Source organism: Drosophila montana, unplaced genomic scaffold, assembly GCF_035044405.1.
Source record: "Drosophila montana isolate Dmon_TW-CO22-7 unplaced genomic scaffold, ASM3504440v1 contig_3325_1, whole genome shotgun sequence".
Taxonomy (NCBI): domain Eukaryota; kingdom Metazoa; phylum Arthropoda; class Insecta; order Diptera; family Drosophilidae; genus Drosophila; species Drosophila montana.
The window spans coordinates 22,337-41,185 of NW_026998209.1; the positions used below are offsets into that span (position 1 = coordinate 22,337).

Below are 18,849 nucleotides of genomic sequence, written 5' to 3' on the forward strand. Positions count from 1 at the left end.
GAATATGAAAAAAAGAGAACCTTCGAAACTGTTGCAACAAACGAAATACATATATATTATATATAATGTTAAGGATCAGAAATGTCCTAATTTAGGCTTTTAAGGAATTCCGTATTGAAGCTCTTGAGATTAAATATAGCTGAGAATTACAAATGTTATTATTTAAAGCGAAATTCATTTCGAATACCTTGTCTTTAATCTGTGAACATGCCCTGGTATTATATTATTTTCGAATAAGAAGAACATAATAACATAATATGCATTTTCCCCGGCATCCAAGCTCTTTAGAGTGTAAAATAATATTTGACATAAAGTATGTTTCCTACGCGGTTTGAAACTAATGAAAACGAATATTTGTAACGTCGTACTTATCCATAATTGTTAATAAAATTCTGATCCAGACATATCTTTTATATTTCCAAACATACCTGGGGTATGCCGACGTAATATTGAGAGTAAAAGCAGATTGTGCGTTAGGGCGACCTTGAACTTACCTCCAGCACAGCTTAAACTATATATAAATATCTATAATATATATATATTTTTTTGTTTTTTCTATTTTTTGCATATTTAAGATGAGTTCGGCATACAAAGCAGACTGTGTACTAACTACGTAGTTGACAAGAAAGCAATTACATATTTATTTAAGCATCTGCCCCGAGGCTGTTGACAACTTTTAACTCTATACCGCACTGCACCACCAAAATACCCGTGCACCACCATAACCCTGAAAGACGGAGAGTGAGAGCGAGTGAGAGTGAGAGTGCTTAAACCCAACGGCGCTGACTTGCACAAATTGTGGGTGGGCAGCTATACTTAGCGGTATCTGTATGGGTATTTAAGTTTTATAACACGCTCTTATTGTTGCCTCATATCACACAGTCTTCTGTTATTGTGCTTGTCGCTTGGCTTTTCAGGCACCCTGTGCGCATCGCAGATCATTTAAAGGTTGTTCCAAATCCTCGGAAAACAGTCAATTAATCAATCAGAAGTTGTTTACCCTAGCAAAATCTGTAGTTTCTACGGCCCAGTATATATTGTTGGGCAGCTGGAAAGATTTTGTAAATAAGCAATATCTATTCATATTTGGAGTATTCAAATTTGGATTTCTGGATAGGTGTATTTCCAGCAGGGTATCCGACAGCCGGGCATACCCAACGACAGTATCACTTGTATGTTTTTTTAGGTTTGAGTGTTTTTTTCTAGTTTATGTACTCATCGCTATCCATCCATTGTTTTACAGAACCACCTTGTAATCGGGCCATTTAATAATGCCAGACGCACAGCATTACCTGAAGATAAATTAGGCTTAAAGTGCCGTTCGGAGTTTTGTGGCCTGCCAGTCGAATTTTGACAGCGACAGCGACAGCAGTCAGAACCTAAGCTATACCTATAAAAAGTCGCGAAACCTCCGAACTAGCCAGATACCAGTCGAGCCTCTGGCCAAGTGCAGTGTGCGTGTGCCTCCATTTTTTTTCCGTCTTCTTCATTCTAAAAGATTTGGATTTTTTTTTTTTTTTTTTTTGAAGTCAAAGCCCAATGGATAATCCGGGCTATGTGATTGATTGCGAGCGCGAGTTCGGTGAGTTTTAACGTTCGAAATGGTTCCAACTGGTTACAAATATATTTTATCGTTCGAAATGGTTCCAACTGGTTCACGGCTTCAGCTTATTAACGGAAACTAGTTCCGCAACATTAGTGTCCTAATTGAATTGTGTAAAAACAAAAAAAAAACAAAAAACGTGGCATCCGGAAATATGATTGATAAGGGCGTACCTTTGTTTTCCACTGATAAGTGGATCGTAATGTTTATGTTTATGTGAGCTGTAAAGTTCATTAGGTTTTAATTAGCGCAAACACAGATTTGTTCGATACCCTGTAAACAGTGGAATGTCCCAAACGGGTAACCGCTTGAATCGGTTAATTTGTGCATATGAAGACAGTTTTTTTTTTTTTTTGTTCGAGCTCCGTACTAATGCACATCGAATAAGGATAAAGCTGGCTATATGTTTTGAGCCGATTTACTAGAGAGTACGGGAAACACTTTTAAAGATATTAGGCATTTCTTTATAGCTCGGGAGTTAAATAGTTCGAATCCTAAAAAGTTGTGTGTGTCTGAGATCTGCTATGCCTTCAAAACTTGTGATTGGCTTAAACGAATTGCGATTAATTTGTATATATTTTTTTTTGAATCTGTCGAGATTTTCCGCAATTTTCTGATTCTCATATTGAAGCAAGAAAAAACCAAATATTTTATCTAAAAACAAAACTTATATTTCCTCTTTTCATCTGAGAGAACTTCTTGGTAAAAACTAGCCTATTTTACTCTTAACAGCTTTTATACCCTGAACCCATTAAATATGGGTAAACAGGGTATAATGTATTTGTGCACATGTATGTAACAGGCAGAAGAAAGCATCTCCGACCCCATAAAGTATATATATTCTTGATCAGCATCAATAGCCGCCTCGATCTAGGATCTCAGAACCTATAAGAGCTAGAGACTTGAAATTTTAGCTGTAGGTCCTCCTAGTCTCCGCGCAGAATCGAGTTTGATTCCGATATTCGATAACTCGCCCCGTTTCCAAGTAATCGATAAAAATCGATATCGAAATTCTGTTTTTTGAGCAATTTATGTAAATAATATGAGCTAGAGTCACCAAACTTGACATGTAGCTTCAAGAATAGTATATAGAGAGTATCTTTCATTTTATACCTATCGCCTGTTGGAAGAAGAGGGTTTAGGGTATCCCCTAGTCGGGAGCTCCCGACTAGAACCTCTTACTTGTTTCTTAGTGTGTTAGGTAACTTCTTCAGCTCGTTGTCTGCTTACAGGGTAGCTGCGCATCGACTACTCGCGTCTTGCATAACGTACTGTTATTTGTTTGACTAAAGTTGGTTAAAAGGCAGTTTAAAGTTTTGTTTTAATAGTTTGTTCTATGCTTTATTATTGCCAAAATGACTTGTTTTTCGTCTAAGTACACAACGTACATGTGTGTGTGTGTGTGTGTGTGTGTGTGTGTGTGTGTGTGTATTTGTTATTTAATATGCAAGTACATGTTCATCAGATACAAATACATTTACAGTATACAATTCTATGCCATAAAGCCATATAGTTTTCACATATATATTTATGTTATCTATATATTTATATATATATATATATATGTATATATGTGTGTGTATAGATATATAATCATTTATTCAGAGATTCGTCATTATTATTTTATTTTTTCTTTCTTTGATTGTGTTGTGGATATGATATGGGGTCTTCCTCTTGTTGGGGTTTGGATATGCAATTTCCTTTCCTATATGTGAGTGCGCCAGAGCAGTTAATATTTGTGAACGTACGATTATGGATATGCCCTATTGGGCTATATATGCAGGGTATTTTGTGATAAACGAAACTTTGCATTGACAGATCAGCAAACCGATTGTTAATTAACTTAACATTGTTGAATATTTATGATTATTAAACTTCTCAAAAGTCTTTCTACGGCATTTCATAAACGTAATACAAATGAATTAAATAAATTAGTTTGTCAGATGTGCGGTGCCCGGTTCAAATCCATTCCACGTTGTGTTTCTATTTGCACCTCACACATGCACAATATTTCAAAATCATAAAATCAAAAATATTTTGTTGATAAACATTTAAGCTTAAAGCAAATGTGATTAGTACAATTTTCGAGTTCGAGTTCAAAACTCTTTTGATTTTCAAACCGTTTTCGAACTCAAATACGGTTCGGCTATTGTTTTGTCTTTTAAATCCGTTTACCGGATATTCGAATTTGTTTGCCAATTCAAACAGTCAAAACTTGAGGGACTTTTAACAAATCTATCAAACTAATGGAAGTAAATATTTAAAAAACTTTAACTCGCGCATTTCTTTACCAAAAATTGTAAACTTTCGTTTAAATATAAAATTCGTTTGTTTTATTTTCATTTTTTTTTTTTATCAAATTTTGACTTTTTGATAAATCGATATATTTGGAAATACTCTAATTTGTCGCTAATTAGAAATATATTTGGACTAGATGATCCTAGAATAAATATATATATATTTATATATATGTATATTGTTCTTGTGGAAACGTAACTTTTTGTTTTTAGGAACAAACATTGTATCAAAAACCGTTTTGATCAAATTTCACTAACAAAAAAAAAACGTTCATTATTTTTTCTTTTCTTTCGCCAATTTTCAACGCTACCAAGTCGCAAGTCTCAACTGAAAATGTTGAAGAACATTTTTGTGTTTTTGTTTATTCTTTTTTGTTTCCCTTAAAAAAAGTTATAAAAAACATACACATATATGCAGTTATATACATATATATGTTTGTACATGTACGAGCTTTATCCAATAATCGAAATGCCAATTGCGGAGACAAGCCCAGGGAAATGTCCATAGCATACTTTTGAGGGCGGCAAAAACTGGGATCTCTTTCGATGGATTTGCCTCGAATATGAAACTTGCAACATGGATAATATGTATATATGTCTGCATGTATATATCGTCCCTATTTAGTTGTTATGTGCTGAGCACTTTCAATGTTGTGTATATACAAATACCATATAAATAAGTTATCGTTATCAATCTATGAAGTATTCATGCAATTTGCCAAGCTGAACCCTCTCCGATATCTGCGCTGATGCCGATGCCGTGAGATCTATATATGTATATGTATATATATTTGTGAGAGTGTTGGTTGGTTATACTAAGTTATGGTTGCTTGATTTGTAACTAGTTATTGTTGTTGCCTTAAAGCAGTGTCCTAGGTGGGGTGTCGTTGCTTGCCGCTGCGAGTGACGCTCTATTTGGAGTGGGTCCCGTCTAGGTACATATGTATACAAGTACCTAACTAACTATCGTATTTAACTATTTCTTTTACTTTTAACTATAACTATTATTGAGTATTGCGTTCGCCTTAGTTGTGAGTGTGTGTGTGTGTGTTTGGTTTGGTTCTAGAAAGTAGTTTAAGTAATGCCCCTCTATATAGTTTTTTTTTTACTGTTTATATAGTTAGATATATATTTATATAAGTATTGAAGGTGTGTTCATTGCAACAATTGTGGTATCTATCAGAGTTGCCAGCTTTCTTTTCTTGTTTATCAATTACTTGAGCACAATTCTTGGGGTTGGGTTCCACAATAGGACCCGTTAGTATACCCAAAAACGATTCTAATTAATGTTGTATAAATAATGCCTGGTTTCCACTGGGCTTCAGTTCCAGCATCTTTTTCAAGCTCCTGTTAAAGTTAGGTGTCATTTTAACATGAAGTCGACGTAAACTTTCTCATGGTATTTTGATACCGCATTTAGCGTGGCAGTGTTGCCACCTTTACAAATATCAAACAGCTTTCGAACGACAATTAACCATAAATATGCAAAACTGTGTTTATACATAAGGATTTATGTTAATAGTTTTTTCTGGTGTTTCTTTTGGTAACTCATTTACGAGACGACAAAAAGTTTGAAGTCGACTTGATCTAAGTGATCTAAGCTTAAAAACTGGTAGTTCCCTCGTTAATATATATCCTAATCGAAACGTCTACTATTAAATACATTTGCATATAGTTCAGACGGCTTTTGACTGACAGGTATATAAGAATTGGAGAATTTCGGTGTTGCCAGCCACTTTAACAAGTGAAGCCAAATTTACCAGCAGCTAGATAACTGTGCGAGTGTTATACAACTGAATATTATAAGGTTGCCGACTTGAAAAAAAAAACGCCTTCCTTTGACATATTCCCAACTAATAGCCACTTTCAAGCTTTTATTTAGCTGCTCATTAATCTGCTTGGTAAATATTCTGCAAGTCAGACTGACAATGTGGCCACCTTGTCAGCTTGTAACTGCAAGTTAAACATAAACTGAATACGTTCTCAACGCTCTGAAAAACTTGTTAATTAGTTGAAAGACGCAGCTTTGTTAATTTGAAAACCTTCTTTATGAAAACCATTTCAACTAACATGAACTTTACAAGGCAGTTTAGAAAAAATGCCCTTTCACTGTTCATGGTTAAAAAAAAAAATAGCCTAGTGGAAACCCTGGTCACATTCAACTCTGATTTATACTATATAAATGTGTGTGTGTGTGTGTGTGTGTGTATAGGTATATTCGATGCATCTGCCGTGTGCAAGGGAGTATAGTATAGTAGTACTTGTAAAGTAGAGTATAGTATAGAGTGTCCGAGTCTCAATTCCGTGCCAGAAGAATTCCCAGCCATCTGGTGCATGCCAGATGCTTAAAGTAAATTATCTTTAGCTAAACTTTGGCCAACTATTCAACGCTTTGTGTGTGTGTGTGTGTAAATGGAGCAACATTTGCAGCGCTTACTTCTCGAAGATCAGCTCGCCGGTGAGGAACGGATTGAGGTAGGTCTGCGCATCATAGCCGGACACGGTGGCCGTTGTGGTGCGTCGACGCACCTGGGCACCACCGAGGCCGCGTCGCTCGCCATGCGCATGACTGTGACTGTGGTGCGACGGACGCTTCTCGCTGTTGCTCGGACTGAGGATCAGCGGTATGGGCATCGAGGTGTACAGCTGCAGCGGCTGCTGCACTATGGTGCCGGCCGCCGGATTCAGTGGTGTGTCCATGTAGCCATATGGTGCCGCCGCCGTTGGCTCTTCGCCCAGCGCATATCCAGCGGCGGCTGTGCTGCTTGCCGTCAACGTGGAGCCGCTGCGTTCCGGCAGCTTTTTGAGCCCAATGCCGCCGGGACGCCCACGATGGTGCTTGTAGTGGCCACCGCGGTGGGTCTTACGCTTCACATGTGTCATGATGCCCTCCGCCGGCGGGGATGTGTCCAGCAACAGTGGCATGTGGTGCGCCGACGTGTCCACATTTGGCGGCGCCTCCAGGCGATAGGAGCCCGGACTGTTGTTGCTGCTGTTGTTGTTGTTGTTGTTGTTGTTGTTGGAGTGTGTGACAAGTGGCTTCTTGAGCGGCTCACGTAGATGCGGATGTGGATGTGCCTGTATAATGGTGGCCGTGGCGAACACCTCCTGGAAGCGATTGCTCGCCTCCAGCTGCTGCAGCTGCAGATGTTGCTTCTGCAGGAACTGCTGGCGCTGCATTTGCAAATGGTTCAGGATGCGATACTGCTCGAGGATGTGCTTGTAGAACTGCTCTGCGGTGACTTCCGATGAGTTTAATAGGCGTATGGCAATCTTTTCGGGTATCACAATTTTGTCTGCAACGGTAAAACAGAAGGTAATCAAACAATGAATGCTCCAGGCAGCAGTGCCCAACTGCCAGATACCCTGTGTCTAGCTACGAACAGCGGCTGGGCTCGCTTAGCTACGCTCTACTTCCCGTCCTTTTGCCATACCCTGAATCCATTGTATCCATAACAGGTCCAAGCCTTTCGACCCTCTATATATTATATATATTCTTCGTCGGGCTCAAGATTACGTTAAATGCTTTACGAGGGAGTATACGCAAAACCAGAGTATTTAACTATCTGGTTTACCCGCAAACTTTTCCCCCCTTAAATGAGAATCTTATTTATAGAGATAACGCCCTGGACTCTGGGATATACACACTTTTCTATGTCGTATTGAAGCTCTGAAAATTTCAAAAAGATCGGACCACAAACAACAGACTTAAATAAGAATCTCATTTATAGAGATATAGTCTTGGACTCTGGGATATACACACTTTTCTATGTCGTATTGAAGCACTGAAAATTTCAAAAAGATCGGACCACAAACAACTGAGTTAAATAAGAATCTCATCTATAGAGATATAGTCTTGGACTCTGGGATATGCACACTTTTGTATGTCATGTTGAAGCTCTGAAAATTTCAAAAAGATCGGACCACAAACAACTGAGTTAAATAAGAATCTCATCTATAGAGATATAGTCTTGGACTCTGGGATATACACACTTTTCTATGTCGTATTGAAGCTTTGAAAATTTCAAAAAGATCGGACCACAAACACCAAAGTTAATCAAGACATAATGCAGGGCCTAAGACCTGGGGAAGTAACTGTAATGTTATTGACATCAGCTCGTGGCTGGGTCCAGAGTATCTGCTAGTCGTGCATGCCCGGCTAGAGCACTCGCAATAGCTCAAATCCTAATGGGTCTACTTTGTAATATGCATCAGTGAATATTTTTGGGCTGAACCAATTTCATGGCTGGTGACAATGCGATTATTGAACCGCAAAAGCCATGCACACATACACAAACACACACACACACACACAGACGCGCACACATACACACGCATAAGATAGCCCATTGACCCAATTTCGAGTTGATTTACAAAACAAAAAAAAAGGACAAATACAACAAATACAAGAAATGCAAAAACACAACCATGTTAACTGTCACGCCCCTTCGGCATGGGCAAAGCCCAACGACAACCGAAAAAGCCGACAGCGTTCCGAGCCGTTACCGTTATTGTTAGACACACCCCACACCCCTCTCCGCCACGCCGACACTCTTAATTTAACTAGAGGCGATGAATCGGTTAGTGTTGCGATGCAGGGCAGGGCAGGGCAGGGCAGGGCAGGGCAGGGCAGGGGAGGGCGGTAAGCGGGGTGGTGTGCAATTTAGCTGTAGCCTAGTTGAAAGCCTGTGTCCCAGTTTGATTTAGTAGCTGCGTCCGCAGCCCCAAATGAGTCCATCAATTGACCACAGTCCCCCCTTCCCATCGCCATTCTAACTGGCAAATGCAGTTAAAGTTACCGTTAAGTTTGGGATTAAACGTTCATTGGGCTGATTAGCCAGCCGCCAGCAATTGCCGCACTTACCGCACTGATTGGCCTTGGTAACAAAAGGCCGTATAGTCGGATCCCATATGAATATATAATATAGCGATAGCATTATGGCCGCCAGCGATACGCAGAGCACATAGACGGCTACCGTTAGGATGCGGATGACCTTACGGTTGCTCTGCTGCGGCTGATAGCAACGGCTTATTGTCTCCGTTGGCGGCAGTTTCACTTTCTCCTCCAGCGAATTGACTTTGGAATTCATTTTCGTTGTTTCTAGTTGCTGTTGTTGCTGTTGTTGTTGTTGTTGTTGCTGTTGTTGCTGCAGTTGCTGTTCTCTTTTGATTCTCGTTGTTTTTGTTTTTCTTATTTGATTTCGTTGCCAGTTTTGATTGGGCTGTCTTGTTAATTATTTATTTTTGCCGTGCACTTTCCTTTTTCTCTTTTCTTTTCTGATTTTGATATGTTCAGCTTCTTTTGTGTTTATATTTTTGCGTTTGGCAGTGCAATTGGTTAGTCTAGTTGTTGTACATAAATGCAAAGTTTTTGTAGTTTATTATTGTTGTTATTATTATTGTTGACGCGTCGCGCTGCGCTTAACAGTTAAAGTTTACAGCCGCTGTCGCAGTCGCAGTCACAAAAAAAGCTGCCAACCGACGCGTCGAGCGAATGCAAGCGAAATGACGCCCCAGCCACAGAGAGCTTCAGCCGTAAGCAGAGCCTTTCTGCTGCTGCTACTTCTGCTGCTGCTGCTTCTGCTGCTGGCTCAGTCAATGCAGGAGTCATCGGCAGCGGCATCGCCTGCTCCTCGGCTGCTGCACTTCGTGCGGCGTAGCCTTCGTGTCAGGCAGTCGCATCTCTTTCTCTCGCTCGCTCGCTCTCTCCCTCTCCAACCAACAGCCCTTGCGATCCTCCTCCATTGTGCTGCGCTTTTTCGGCATCTTTCGCATATAATTTCATTCATAAAATGCCTGTTTACTCTACTCCAGCTGTCAGCCGCTCGCTGCTCGCTGATTGCTGCTTGCTGCTCATTTCGCTCATTTTCATTTACATACAAATTTCGACGCCTGCGTCGGCATCGGCGTCTGGATGCGGTCCGTTAGTTGTCGTGTTGTTGTTTTTAAATGCAACTGGCACGCGCCGCTGGCATTCCAAACAAAAACATAGCCAAGCTGTCCGACTGCGACAGCGGCAGCGGCAGCGGCAGAAGCAGCACATCGGCACGTCTTGAGGCCTGTCACTGCTTTATGTGTCAAGAGCGCGACGCCCACGCCCACGCCCACGCCCACGGCCCACGGCCCACGCGCGTTTTGGTTGTTTATTGCACGCGGAAATGCAAATGCGCGCCTGACTTTGCCCGCAAAATGGATGATTAATAAATAATAATAATTTAAAAAAAAAATATATTTGTTTTAACATCTATCAATTGGGCGTAAAATTGAAATGAAATCATGTTCCAAACATTTCTCGCCAATTAATTGCCATTTTCCTCTATTGCGCGGCAGCGGTCGCAGCTGCGCTGCAGTTGCCTGCAATCACATCTGTCTGCTTAATGTGTGACCATGCCCTGGCAACCTTCGCAGGCGGCGTTGCGAAGGACAACAGCGGGCAATGCGAATACATATGTATGTTTGTATGTACATATGTATGTACATATGTAGATAAATATGTTTGTATGTATTGTTGTTGTGCGTTTCGCTTGGGCAACTTTCGCTGTTGGTCGTCCTGCACCTGCACCTTTCGCTTCCAAGCGCCATGCGCTGCTTTATTGCTTTTTGATGCTCTGCACTTGAAAGTTGCCAAATAGGGTATACACACTTTACTGTAGCTTACAGAGCGTTTAAATGTCGATATTTAACAGTTAGCAAAGTAGCTCGAAAAACATACACGATATGTATGTATGTATATGTACGTACAGTGAGAGCTTGCTTGAGTTCCCGTAAGAAATGTTGCTTGTCTGTTACGCTTAGAAATTCTTTCTCTTCTACTAATAGCTCTCTTATATTCTGCGACGCCAGCGCAGCTTAGCAACAACATGGCCGATAAAAAGCAAATGGATCGTAAACTCCTCACAAAGTTGAATACATTTATATTTTAAAACATAAAATTATAATAGTTAAAATTATGATCGCACTTTATGTCTCTTCTACTACCACTCTTCTACTCTGCATACAAAATCCAATTGGATCGTACTCTCTTCGCTTACATATATGTATAATTGCAATTGTTACGAGTTAGGATCAACTTTTACTAGCTGCATTATGTATACGCCCTGTAAAACTTCTGTTGTGTTATTGGAAACTAGCATTAAGCTCTTATATAACTCTTATATTGCACAGCTACAGGGTATTCGCTTAACGTGTCCTCTCTGCACTGCGCAAAACTTTTACTTGTTTTCCATTTCGATTCGGCAATCCGCTCGTCAGCGGTCGGCCGGTCGTTCGGTGGCTCGGTCGCCGTTAGCTGGAGGTTAATAATCTGCAACTGGGTCACTAGGACAACGGCGAAACGAATGCAACTAAAAGCTGGCAGACACAGAGCGCAAGAGAGCAAGAGTGCAAGAGAGAGAGAGAGAGCGCGATAGGAGGAGAGCGGACATCGGCTTGGACTCCGAACGATTGCAGCGTTTGGCCATTGATTTTGTTGAATAAGCGAGACTCACACACACACACACACACGCATACACACATTCATCATGTGGCTCGCCAAAATGTAGGCCACACGCCCAGTTTCAGTTTTTGCACCCACACACTCAAGCAGCAACCCCCCCACACCCGCCACACCAGGCCAGGGGGGCAGTTATAGCGACTGTTACATTGTTTGCAAATGGCCCTCAAGGATTCCTTTCAGGTGTCGCGCCACCTTGAACAACAAACAACTCAAAACAGTGTATGATAATCTGATGTACTCTTTAACTGCCAGCTAACTATATACCAGTTACGTATAAGTTGGCTTATGTGCCCACTCTTATACTCCCCGAAGAGCTGCATCAATAGGCTAATTTCCAGTGCGATAAATTTGTGTGTTCTGAATGAAACTTTATCGAACAGACGAGTCGGGCGTGCTCGACTAGCTGTTACCCTGTACGCAAACATTATTTAGTTGAGAACTATTCAATTGTTACGCATTTTTGAAAATTATTTTTATTTATTATTTGTAGTTCTGTCCGTAAAAAGCAAGGTTATGAACCGAACCGTAGTATATACAGAGTATATATAGAGTATATATAGAGTATATATAGGGTATATACAGAGTATATATAAAGTTCATCCTGATCTATTAACCACCTGGATCCAATAAACCACCCCAAATTCCGCATGAAAATAGTTTGGAATATCTGATTTATTGGGGCTTAAGGGTTTTTATCAATTATATCCGACTGTTAAAATCTCCCTTACTTCTCTCTCAAAAGTCCTAAATATGTTACTGCAAGTTCAATCTAGTAGACAATAGAAAGAAGAAGAAACCGTATCGCTTTGCCTTACCAACATGGGCATCTGTTGCCGGGCTGACTAAGGCATTAGCCAAAAGCCGGCGGCTTCTTGGGACCCTTGAAGACGGGCGGCATGCGCGAGTCCCAGAAGAAGATGTGATAGATGGACAGTATGAAGCCGAGGCTGCAGAGTCCGCACAAGTAGATGACAAGGATAAAGTAGCGGGCGAAGCGTTCCGAGCAGGTCGGTTTGGCGAACACAATCTCCTCCAGCTGCGGCGATTTGGGCACATACGAGTAGGCGGCACGCCGGGGCGTGCCGCTGCTGGCGAGCCGGACGCTGCGCGAGCTGCCAATGCTCGAGGGCTCCTCCTCGCGCACATTGGAGCCAATGAGATTGACAATTTTGGCCAAATTAACATTGACCGCCGGCGCTTCGGCTGACATGATCTGAGCTCTGGAGACGCGAGACTCTATTATTTAGACACTGGGCCAGGCCTGGCCTGGCTTGCTTAGCGTCGCACCGATTACTGATTTCATTTTATTGACGCTGACGTCGATTAAATCAAAATCGGACACGGATGACGCAAGCGAACGCAGACCCGGCCCACTCGGTACGGCTGTCCGGGCGTTGGGTGCGGTGGAAGAGCTCTGCGATTTAGTGGAACGTGCTAATGCGGATTAGTTTTATGCGTGTCTGTCAGCTTTTTTTTTTCAATTTTCTCTGCATATCAATGGGTCCAGAGTCCGTTGGAATTAACACTCGAGACAGCAACCTCTAGTTGACAACCTTAGTCCAGCACCCTAGCCCTACCTTCATTCGATTAGTTGCCCTCATGCCCTCTTTCTACCCAATTAATCCGTGTGGCTCGTGTTAAGTGCAAGTCAAAGCAAATGCTACAGAAAGCCGGATAACTTATATATAAAAAAAGAACCCCAATTCCCAATCCCCACGGAACACTCACCCAAAATAATGTTTCGATGATGGGTTAGGGCTAGGGTTCCCCTTTCCCGCTGCCGCTTTAGCCAATTGGATGCGTATGCTTGAAGACGGGCAGCGGCGGCATGCGCGAGTCCCAGATGAATAGATAGTACATGGCCAGCGTTAGGCCCATGCCGCTGACACCGCCCATATAGAGGATTAGGGTGAGGAGTCGAAAGGCTTTCGACTCGAAGAAATCATCCGATTTGGGCACTTGAATCTCCTCGTCATTGGCCTCCTTGACCACAGCGGCCAGGTTGGTCAACATCGACGACGACGACGCAGCCATTCTCCAAATGTATATATACTATATGTGTATATATATGTATATGTAACTGTATTTAAGCCCAACGAGAAACCGTTCAAATCTGCGGTCTTCCACGGCTTGGCGTCTCTGGAGGCGAACTGAATGGCGGCGGGCGATTGACGGTGCGCTTTGCCACATTTCCTCTGTGTTTTGCGGTTTCCACAGCTGCTTCTTCTTCTCCTCCCGCTTCTTCTTCTTCTCTCTGTTTGCTTGTGGTCGAGCGATTCGGGCGCTGCCCTCATGTCCGAGCTGGGCTGTGCTCCGCTGGGGCAGCGTCTTGACCGCCACGCTAATAAGATTCAATACCCCACCGCCTCGTGGCACACCTCCACCCGCTGCGTGTACCTACTACAACCCCCCCCCCTCCCCCGCCACCCACCACCTCTTTCGCTACCCGCGTTGCCACCTGCTGAGCCACATAACGTGCGCTAGTCTTTGGCCACTTGACCTGGTTTGATTTGTTGTCAACGCTGCGACGTCATTTATTTTGTATACCCTGTACCCAGCGAAGGCGCTTAAATAAGGGTATATCGATTATGTGAGCGGCAGAAGGCAGAAGGTGGCCTTCATTAGGTATATTTCCCAGAGCTAAGAAAAACTAGACTTCACATTAGGCACATATCCTTTCCTTACTTCTCTTTTTTTTCTTTAATATACAAACATAGACAGCAAAAGCGCATGTTAAAGTGCCTGTTAACTTTGGCATATATCCTTTCCTTACTTCTCTTTTTTTTTTAATATGCCAAACTTAGACACCAAATTTGCCTGTCAAAGTGCCTGTTAACTTTGATGCAAAAAATTAGACTTAAAATTCGGCATATATCCTATCTTGCTTCTCTTTTCTTTAATAAAAACATAGACAGCAAAAGCGCATGTTAAAGTGGCTGTTAACTTTGTTGCGGCAAACTAGACTTCACATTTGCATATAGAATATCCTTTCCTTCTCTTCTTTTTAATATGCAAACGTAGACAGCAAAAGCGAATGTTAAAGTGGCTGTTAACTTTTTTGCGATACTCAAATCTATCTACCCAGAGTTCAGTTTTGTGTTAGAGTCTTGATAAGTTGTTTTACTCATAATTAAAGATTGAGTTTGTGGCATTTATTTAATGACTGTAGGGTATACTGCTCGTCGAGCAGCCCGGTTTGTTGTTGGCAAATCCAATTAGAAAACACGACAATCGTAAGTTCTGTGTGTGCTTTCTCGCTGAAGGGTATGGGAATGGTGGTGGGGTAGCTCGGCTGGGACTCACCTCTTGGTACTCGTGCACCTTCTGCACCGGCTGGCCGCCAATTGAGACGGGAAACCGGAGATGAATATCCGGCATGCCGGAGTCAAAGAAGATGAGATAGTAGAGGGCCAGCGCCATGCCGAGCCCACTGATGCCGCCCAGATAGATGACAATCGAGATCAGGCGAAAGGTTTTCGACTCGAAGAACGCCGACGTCGCCTGCTCCTTGGGCAGACGCACATCGTCCGCCAGCGGATCGGGCGAGCCAGTGCTTGCGGCCGCGGCTGCCATTGCGACTGGGCCTGCTCCATGGCGGCGTCGCTGTACTTAAGGCGTTGCCAATTATGCAAATGAGCGGCCGGTTAATACTTAGTTTTAATGCCAAACTGACAGCCGGATTGACAGCCGGATTGTCGCTGACACTGACACTGATTGACCGTGATTGACGTGCGACTTATTGCAGGCACTGTGGAAAAGTGTGGCAAGCCAGCCCCGTGCCGCGAATACAGCTTTGAGGAGGCGATCACACTGACGGGCGTGGGACGGTTCCACCTGAAGCTGTTGCTCATCTGCGGCCTGTGCTTCATGGCCGTCATGGTGGAGATAATGGGCGTCAGCCTGATCCTGCCGCTGGTCAAGTGCGATCTGATGGCCACGCTCGAACAGCAGGGCATATTGGCCTCCTCCGGCTTTCTGGGCGTGGTGCTCAGCTCGCACGCGATGGGCTTCCTGGCGGATACCTGGGGCCGTGTGGCCACGCTGCGCTACGCGATGCTGTTCAGCGCCATCAGCTCGATTGTGTCCGCCTTTTCGGTTAACATTTGGATGCTGATTGTGCTCCGCTTCCTCACCGGCTTCTTCATCTCCGGCGGACAGGCGTGCGTGTTCAGCCTGTGCGGCGAGTTTCACGGCAACAAGTCGCGTGTTCGCCACGTGACGCTCCTCTCCTGCTTCATGTGCATTGCCATGATGTTTGCGCCAGGTAGGTCGATGAGTCAGGCCATCTGTGTCCAAGCTGTTGTTAATCCCTCCTCTCTGCTACCTGCTCCCGCAGCTGTGGCCATTGGCATTCTGCCGCTCCAGCTGAACGGATCGCTGCTGGGCTTGAGCCTCGCCTCGTGGCGTGTCTTCCTCATCGCGGATGTCTCGGTGAGTGTGCTGGCGCTTCTCGGTCTCTTCCTGCTGCCTGAGACGCCCAAATATCTGCTCGTCCAGGGCCGTGTCGACGAGGCGCTCCAAACGCTGCGCAGCATCTATGCCCAGAACTCGGGCAGATCGTCAGCCGATTATCCAGTGCAGCGCCTGGCCACACAAAGCGGCGGCGCCAGCCTGTCCAGTGTGCATGGCTTCTGTGATGCAGTGCATCTCATCTGGCAGCAGACGGTGCCGCTCTTCTATCGCTCCAGAGTCCTGCACACGCTCAACATCTGCATCATACAGTTCCTCATCTACGGCATCGCCCAGGGCATCTTCATGTGGTTCCCCACCATACTCAACGAGCTGGGCAAGGACAGCGCACAGGGTTCCCTGCTCTGCACCGTTCTGCAGGGCTTCAACGCCGCCGGCGAGACATCCATGGACGGCAGCTGCATCATGACCGCCGACATCAATACCTACCAGGTGATGATCACCATTGGCGGCGCCTTCACCATCATCTACTTGATATTCGCCTATACCATCGATCTGATTGGCAAGCGGAATCTGTTGAGTGAGTGCATTTCCTCAAGACAGATCCTCATCAGACTTGACCTTTCTGACCTCTCGCTCTTTACAGTTGGCTGGATGCTGCTGACAATTGTGTGCTTGGCCCTGCTCCACTGGCTGCAGAACTTCGCCCTGGTGGTGATCGCCTTGACCCTGGCCATGGCCATCGGCAACTGCGGCGGCCTGGTCAGCACCATTGCGATGGACTTCTATCCGACGCAGATAAACGCGATGGGCATGTGCTTCATCATGATGGTGGGTCGCCTGGGCGCCGTTGTTGGCAGCAATCTGCTGGGCCGCCTCTTGTTCAGCAGCTGCGACGCCAGCTTCTGGGCCGTCCTCGGCCTGGTGGTGGTGCTCAGCGTGATGGCATACTTTCTGCCGGATCAAGCCAAGCCCAAGGCCAGGCGGCAATCCTCAGCTACCGCCGCCGCCGCCGCCGGCAGCCAGGAAATTAGCTCTAAGTAACTGTAGCCCCTACTATCTAACTATGTAGTTGTAAAAAAAAAAAAAAACAAACAAACAAAAAACGACAACAACAACAACAAAAACTAGATGAATTCTACAAGGAACGGGAACGTCAATGGGAACGGGTATGAGAATGGCAACGAGCTGGGGGGAACTGGAACTGCAACGGGAACGGGTACGGGAACGGGAACGGGAACGAGAGCAATTGCATTGGAAATGGATTAAGTAAATGTTTGTGCTCATTTCTATAGTTGTTGTTCTATTATACCCTGTAAACAAAATGTGCGCCTAGATGGGGTATACTCAGCTGATGGAACTTTATGTAACAAACAATCGTTTCTTCCTCAAAATCAGATTTGAGTAAATTGCTTATTGAAATAAATGGAACTCAGGAACAGATCACAAGTTCTAGTGTGTCGAAAAGTAATCCCTACAGAATTCCCATTGAGTCCTGTCAAAATCCACTGCAAAACGTGAAAAACTCAGAAGTTACAGAGGCTTTCATTTTAATCTAGTCGGGATAAATATATATATATGTTATATAAATGTTTTTTTTGGGTAACTTACAGGGTATATCATGCCCTATGATGATAATGTTGAGCATATGCATAAGACTAAACTCATGAAGTATGTGAGCCCAGAACAATTCATTTGAAACTTTTACTAAAGCAATGGGTATCTCGTAGTCGTGCACACAAGCCTGGAGCTGTTGTCATTGCCGATAGCTGCAGCGGCTGCATTAACATTCTTCACATTGCCTCGCTGTGTGTGTGTGGTGTGTGTGTGTGTGTTTGTGTGCTTGTGTGGAGGCAGAGTGGCTCTTGGGGCGGCTCAGAGTCGCCACTAAACGCATTCCAGCCGCATCGTCGGATCGTCGCATTGTCGCATTGTCGCATCGTCGGATCGTCGGATCTTGGCATCTGCAATCGTAAGTACGCTTTTTATTTATACAGCGAACGGTGTTTGCACCGCCGGCTGCACCACAGTCTGAGCGATCTCTGCCGAGTTTGAACTGTCCGAAGAGTCTGAAGAGTCTGAAGAGTCGGATCTGGCAGCACCGCCGCCGCCCCAGCTGCCAATCATAAATACAAGTACGTAACACACACGTTGTCATTGCCAGGCGGCATCTGGCATCTGGCATCGGGCATCGGGCTATTGGCCATGGACCAGCCTAACTGCGCATTTGTCGACTTATATGGCATAGACAGATAACCAAATAACAACTGCCAGTCCCAGTCCCAGTCTCAGTCCCAGTCCCACTGCTAGTCCCATTCCCGTGCCTGTTCCATTAGCCAGTTCCGTTGCACAGTGGAGCCATTCAAGCAGCTTGCCGGCGCACAGTGGGCCTGGCAGACAAAATTATGTTATCTAATCTCAATCCGAAAAATAGGTCAAAGCTTCATATCAATTATACCCTATAAAATACGAGCTGACTGTCTGATTGACTGACTGATTGTCTGATTGATTGTTTAACTAAATGATATCTTTCATCTAAATAGGCCAAAGCTTTTTAAACTCTATAAAATGGTTTGCATAGAAATTCGTTCTATATATGTTATATTAACTATTTCGCCTCACGAGCTGACTGTCTGATTGACAGACTGACTGTCTGATTGACAGTCTGATTGTCTGATTGACTGATTAACAGGATGATATCTTTAATCTATGCTCTTAAGGCCTTCGTCGGTCTTTTGTCTATTCCCAATTTATGGTCTATAAGTCGTAAGCCATTCTTTTATAAATCATCTATTTTTATGTTTCTATATATTCTATATAGATTTTATCAACCTCTGCTATCTTCTATATGTATTTATCTTGTTCATGTTCAATTTTGTCTGTCTATATATATATATATATATACCATTTTTTTTTTGTATTCTTTATATGGTATATATATCTTTCCCGTATCTTCTATTTATCATCCGACTATCTTCCTTTTGCCCTAAACTTGTACTCCATCAATTGTGAGCCTTTCTTCTATATATATTTCTTCTGCCTTA

General features: G+C 43.6%; 4 protein-coding genes across 5 annotated transcripts; 1 reads left to right on the top strand and 3 right to left on the bottom strand.

Moving 5' to 3' along the window:
- Nucleotides 1–1,057: 1,057 nt before the first annotated feature.
- Nucleotides 1,058–17,242, top strand: LOC135434446 (3-hydroxybenzoate transporter MhbT). Of its 2 annotated transcripts, XM_064691044.1 has the most exons (5): nt 1,064–1,172; nt 1,244–1,582; nt 15,141–15,659; nt 15,732–16,385; nt 16,452–17,210. In XM_064691044.1, exons 2-5 carry the CDS (start codon nt 1,540–1,542, stop codon nt 16,847–16,849), a joined length of 1,614 nt encoding a protein of 537 aa, XP_064547114.1. In that variant the 5' UTR covers nt 1,064–1,172; nt 1,244–1,539; the 3' UTR covers nt 16,850–17,210. The 2 variants fall into 2 exon arrangements, with proteins under 2 accessions (XP_064547113.1, XP_064547114.1); XM_064691043.1 differs by having other exon boundaries at nt 1,058–1,172; nt 15,732–17,242.
- On the bottom strand, nt 5,493–9,023 carry inaF-D. The gene is made up of 2 exons (XM_064691045.1): nt 8,765–9,023; nt 5,493–7,196 (listed from the first exon to the last, which is right to left on the bottom strand). Exons 1-2 carry the CDS (start codon nt 8,988–8,990, stop codon nt 6,334–6,336), a joined length of 1,089 nt encoding a protein of 362 aa, XP_064547115.1. The 5' UTR covers nt 8,991–9,023; the 3' UTR covers nt 5,493–6,333.
- inaF-A lies at nt 7,059–15,179 on the bottom strand. Its single transcript, XM_064691046.1, has 2 exons — nt 14,699–15,179; nt 7,059–7,196 (listed from the first exon to the last, which is right to left on the bottom strand). The coding sequence occupies exons 1-2, from the start codon at nt 14,966–14,968 to the stop codon at nt 7,185–7,187; spliced, it is 282 nt and encodes a 93-aa protein (XP_064547116.1). The 5' UTR covers nt 14,969–15,179; the 3' UTR covers nt 7,059–7,184.
- On the bottom strand, nt 13,150–13,549 carry LOC135434449 (uncharacterized). Its single transcript, XM_064691047.1, has one exon. The coding sequence runs from the start codon at nt 13,427–13,429 to the stop codon at nt 13,181–13,183; it is 249 nt and encodes an 82-aa protein (XP_064547117.1). The 5' UTR covers nt 13,430–13,549; the 3' UTR covers nt 13,150–13,180.
- Nucleotides 17,243–18,849: the final 1,607 nt, after the last annotated feature.

Coding starts and splice junctions, on each gene's coding strand:
- inaF-D (XM_064691045.1), bottom strand. CDS start 8,990: ATGAATTCCAAAGTCAATTCGCTGGAGGAGAAAGTGAAACTGCCGCCA. Junction 7,197..8,764: donor TACCAAGGCCAATCAGTGCG/GTAAGTGCGGCA, acceptor TTACCGTTGCAG/ACAAAATTGTGATACCCGAA.
- LOC135434449 (XM_064691047.1), bottom strand. CDS start 13,429: ATGGCTGCGTCGTCGTCGTCGATGTTGACCAACCTGGCCGCTGTGGTC.
- inaF-A (XM_064691046.1), bottom strand. CDS start 14,968: ATGGCAGCCGCGGCCGCAAGCACTGGCTCGCCCGATCCGCTGGCGGAC.
- LOC135434446 (XM_064691043.1), top strand. CDS start 1,540: ATGGATAATCCGGGCTATGTGATTGATTGCGAGCGCGAGTTCG. Junction 1,583..15,140: donor TGATTGCGAGCGCGAGTTCG/GTGAGTTTTAAC, acceptor GACTTATTGCAG/GCACTGTGGAAAAGTGTGGC. Junction 15,660..15,731: donor TGCCATGATGTTTGCGCCAG/GTAGGTCGATGA, acceptor CTGCTCCCGCAG/CTGTGGCCATTGGCATTCTG.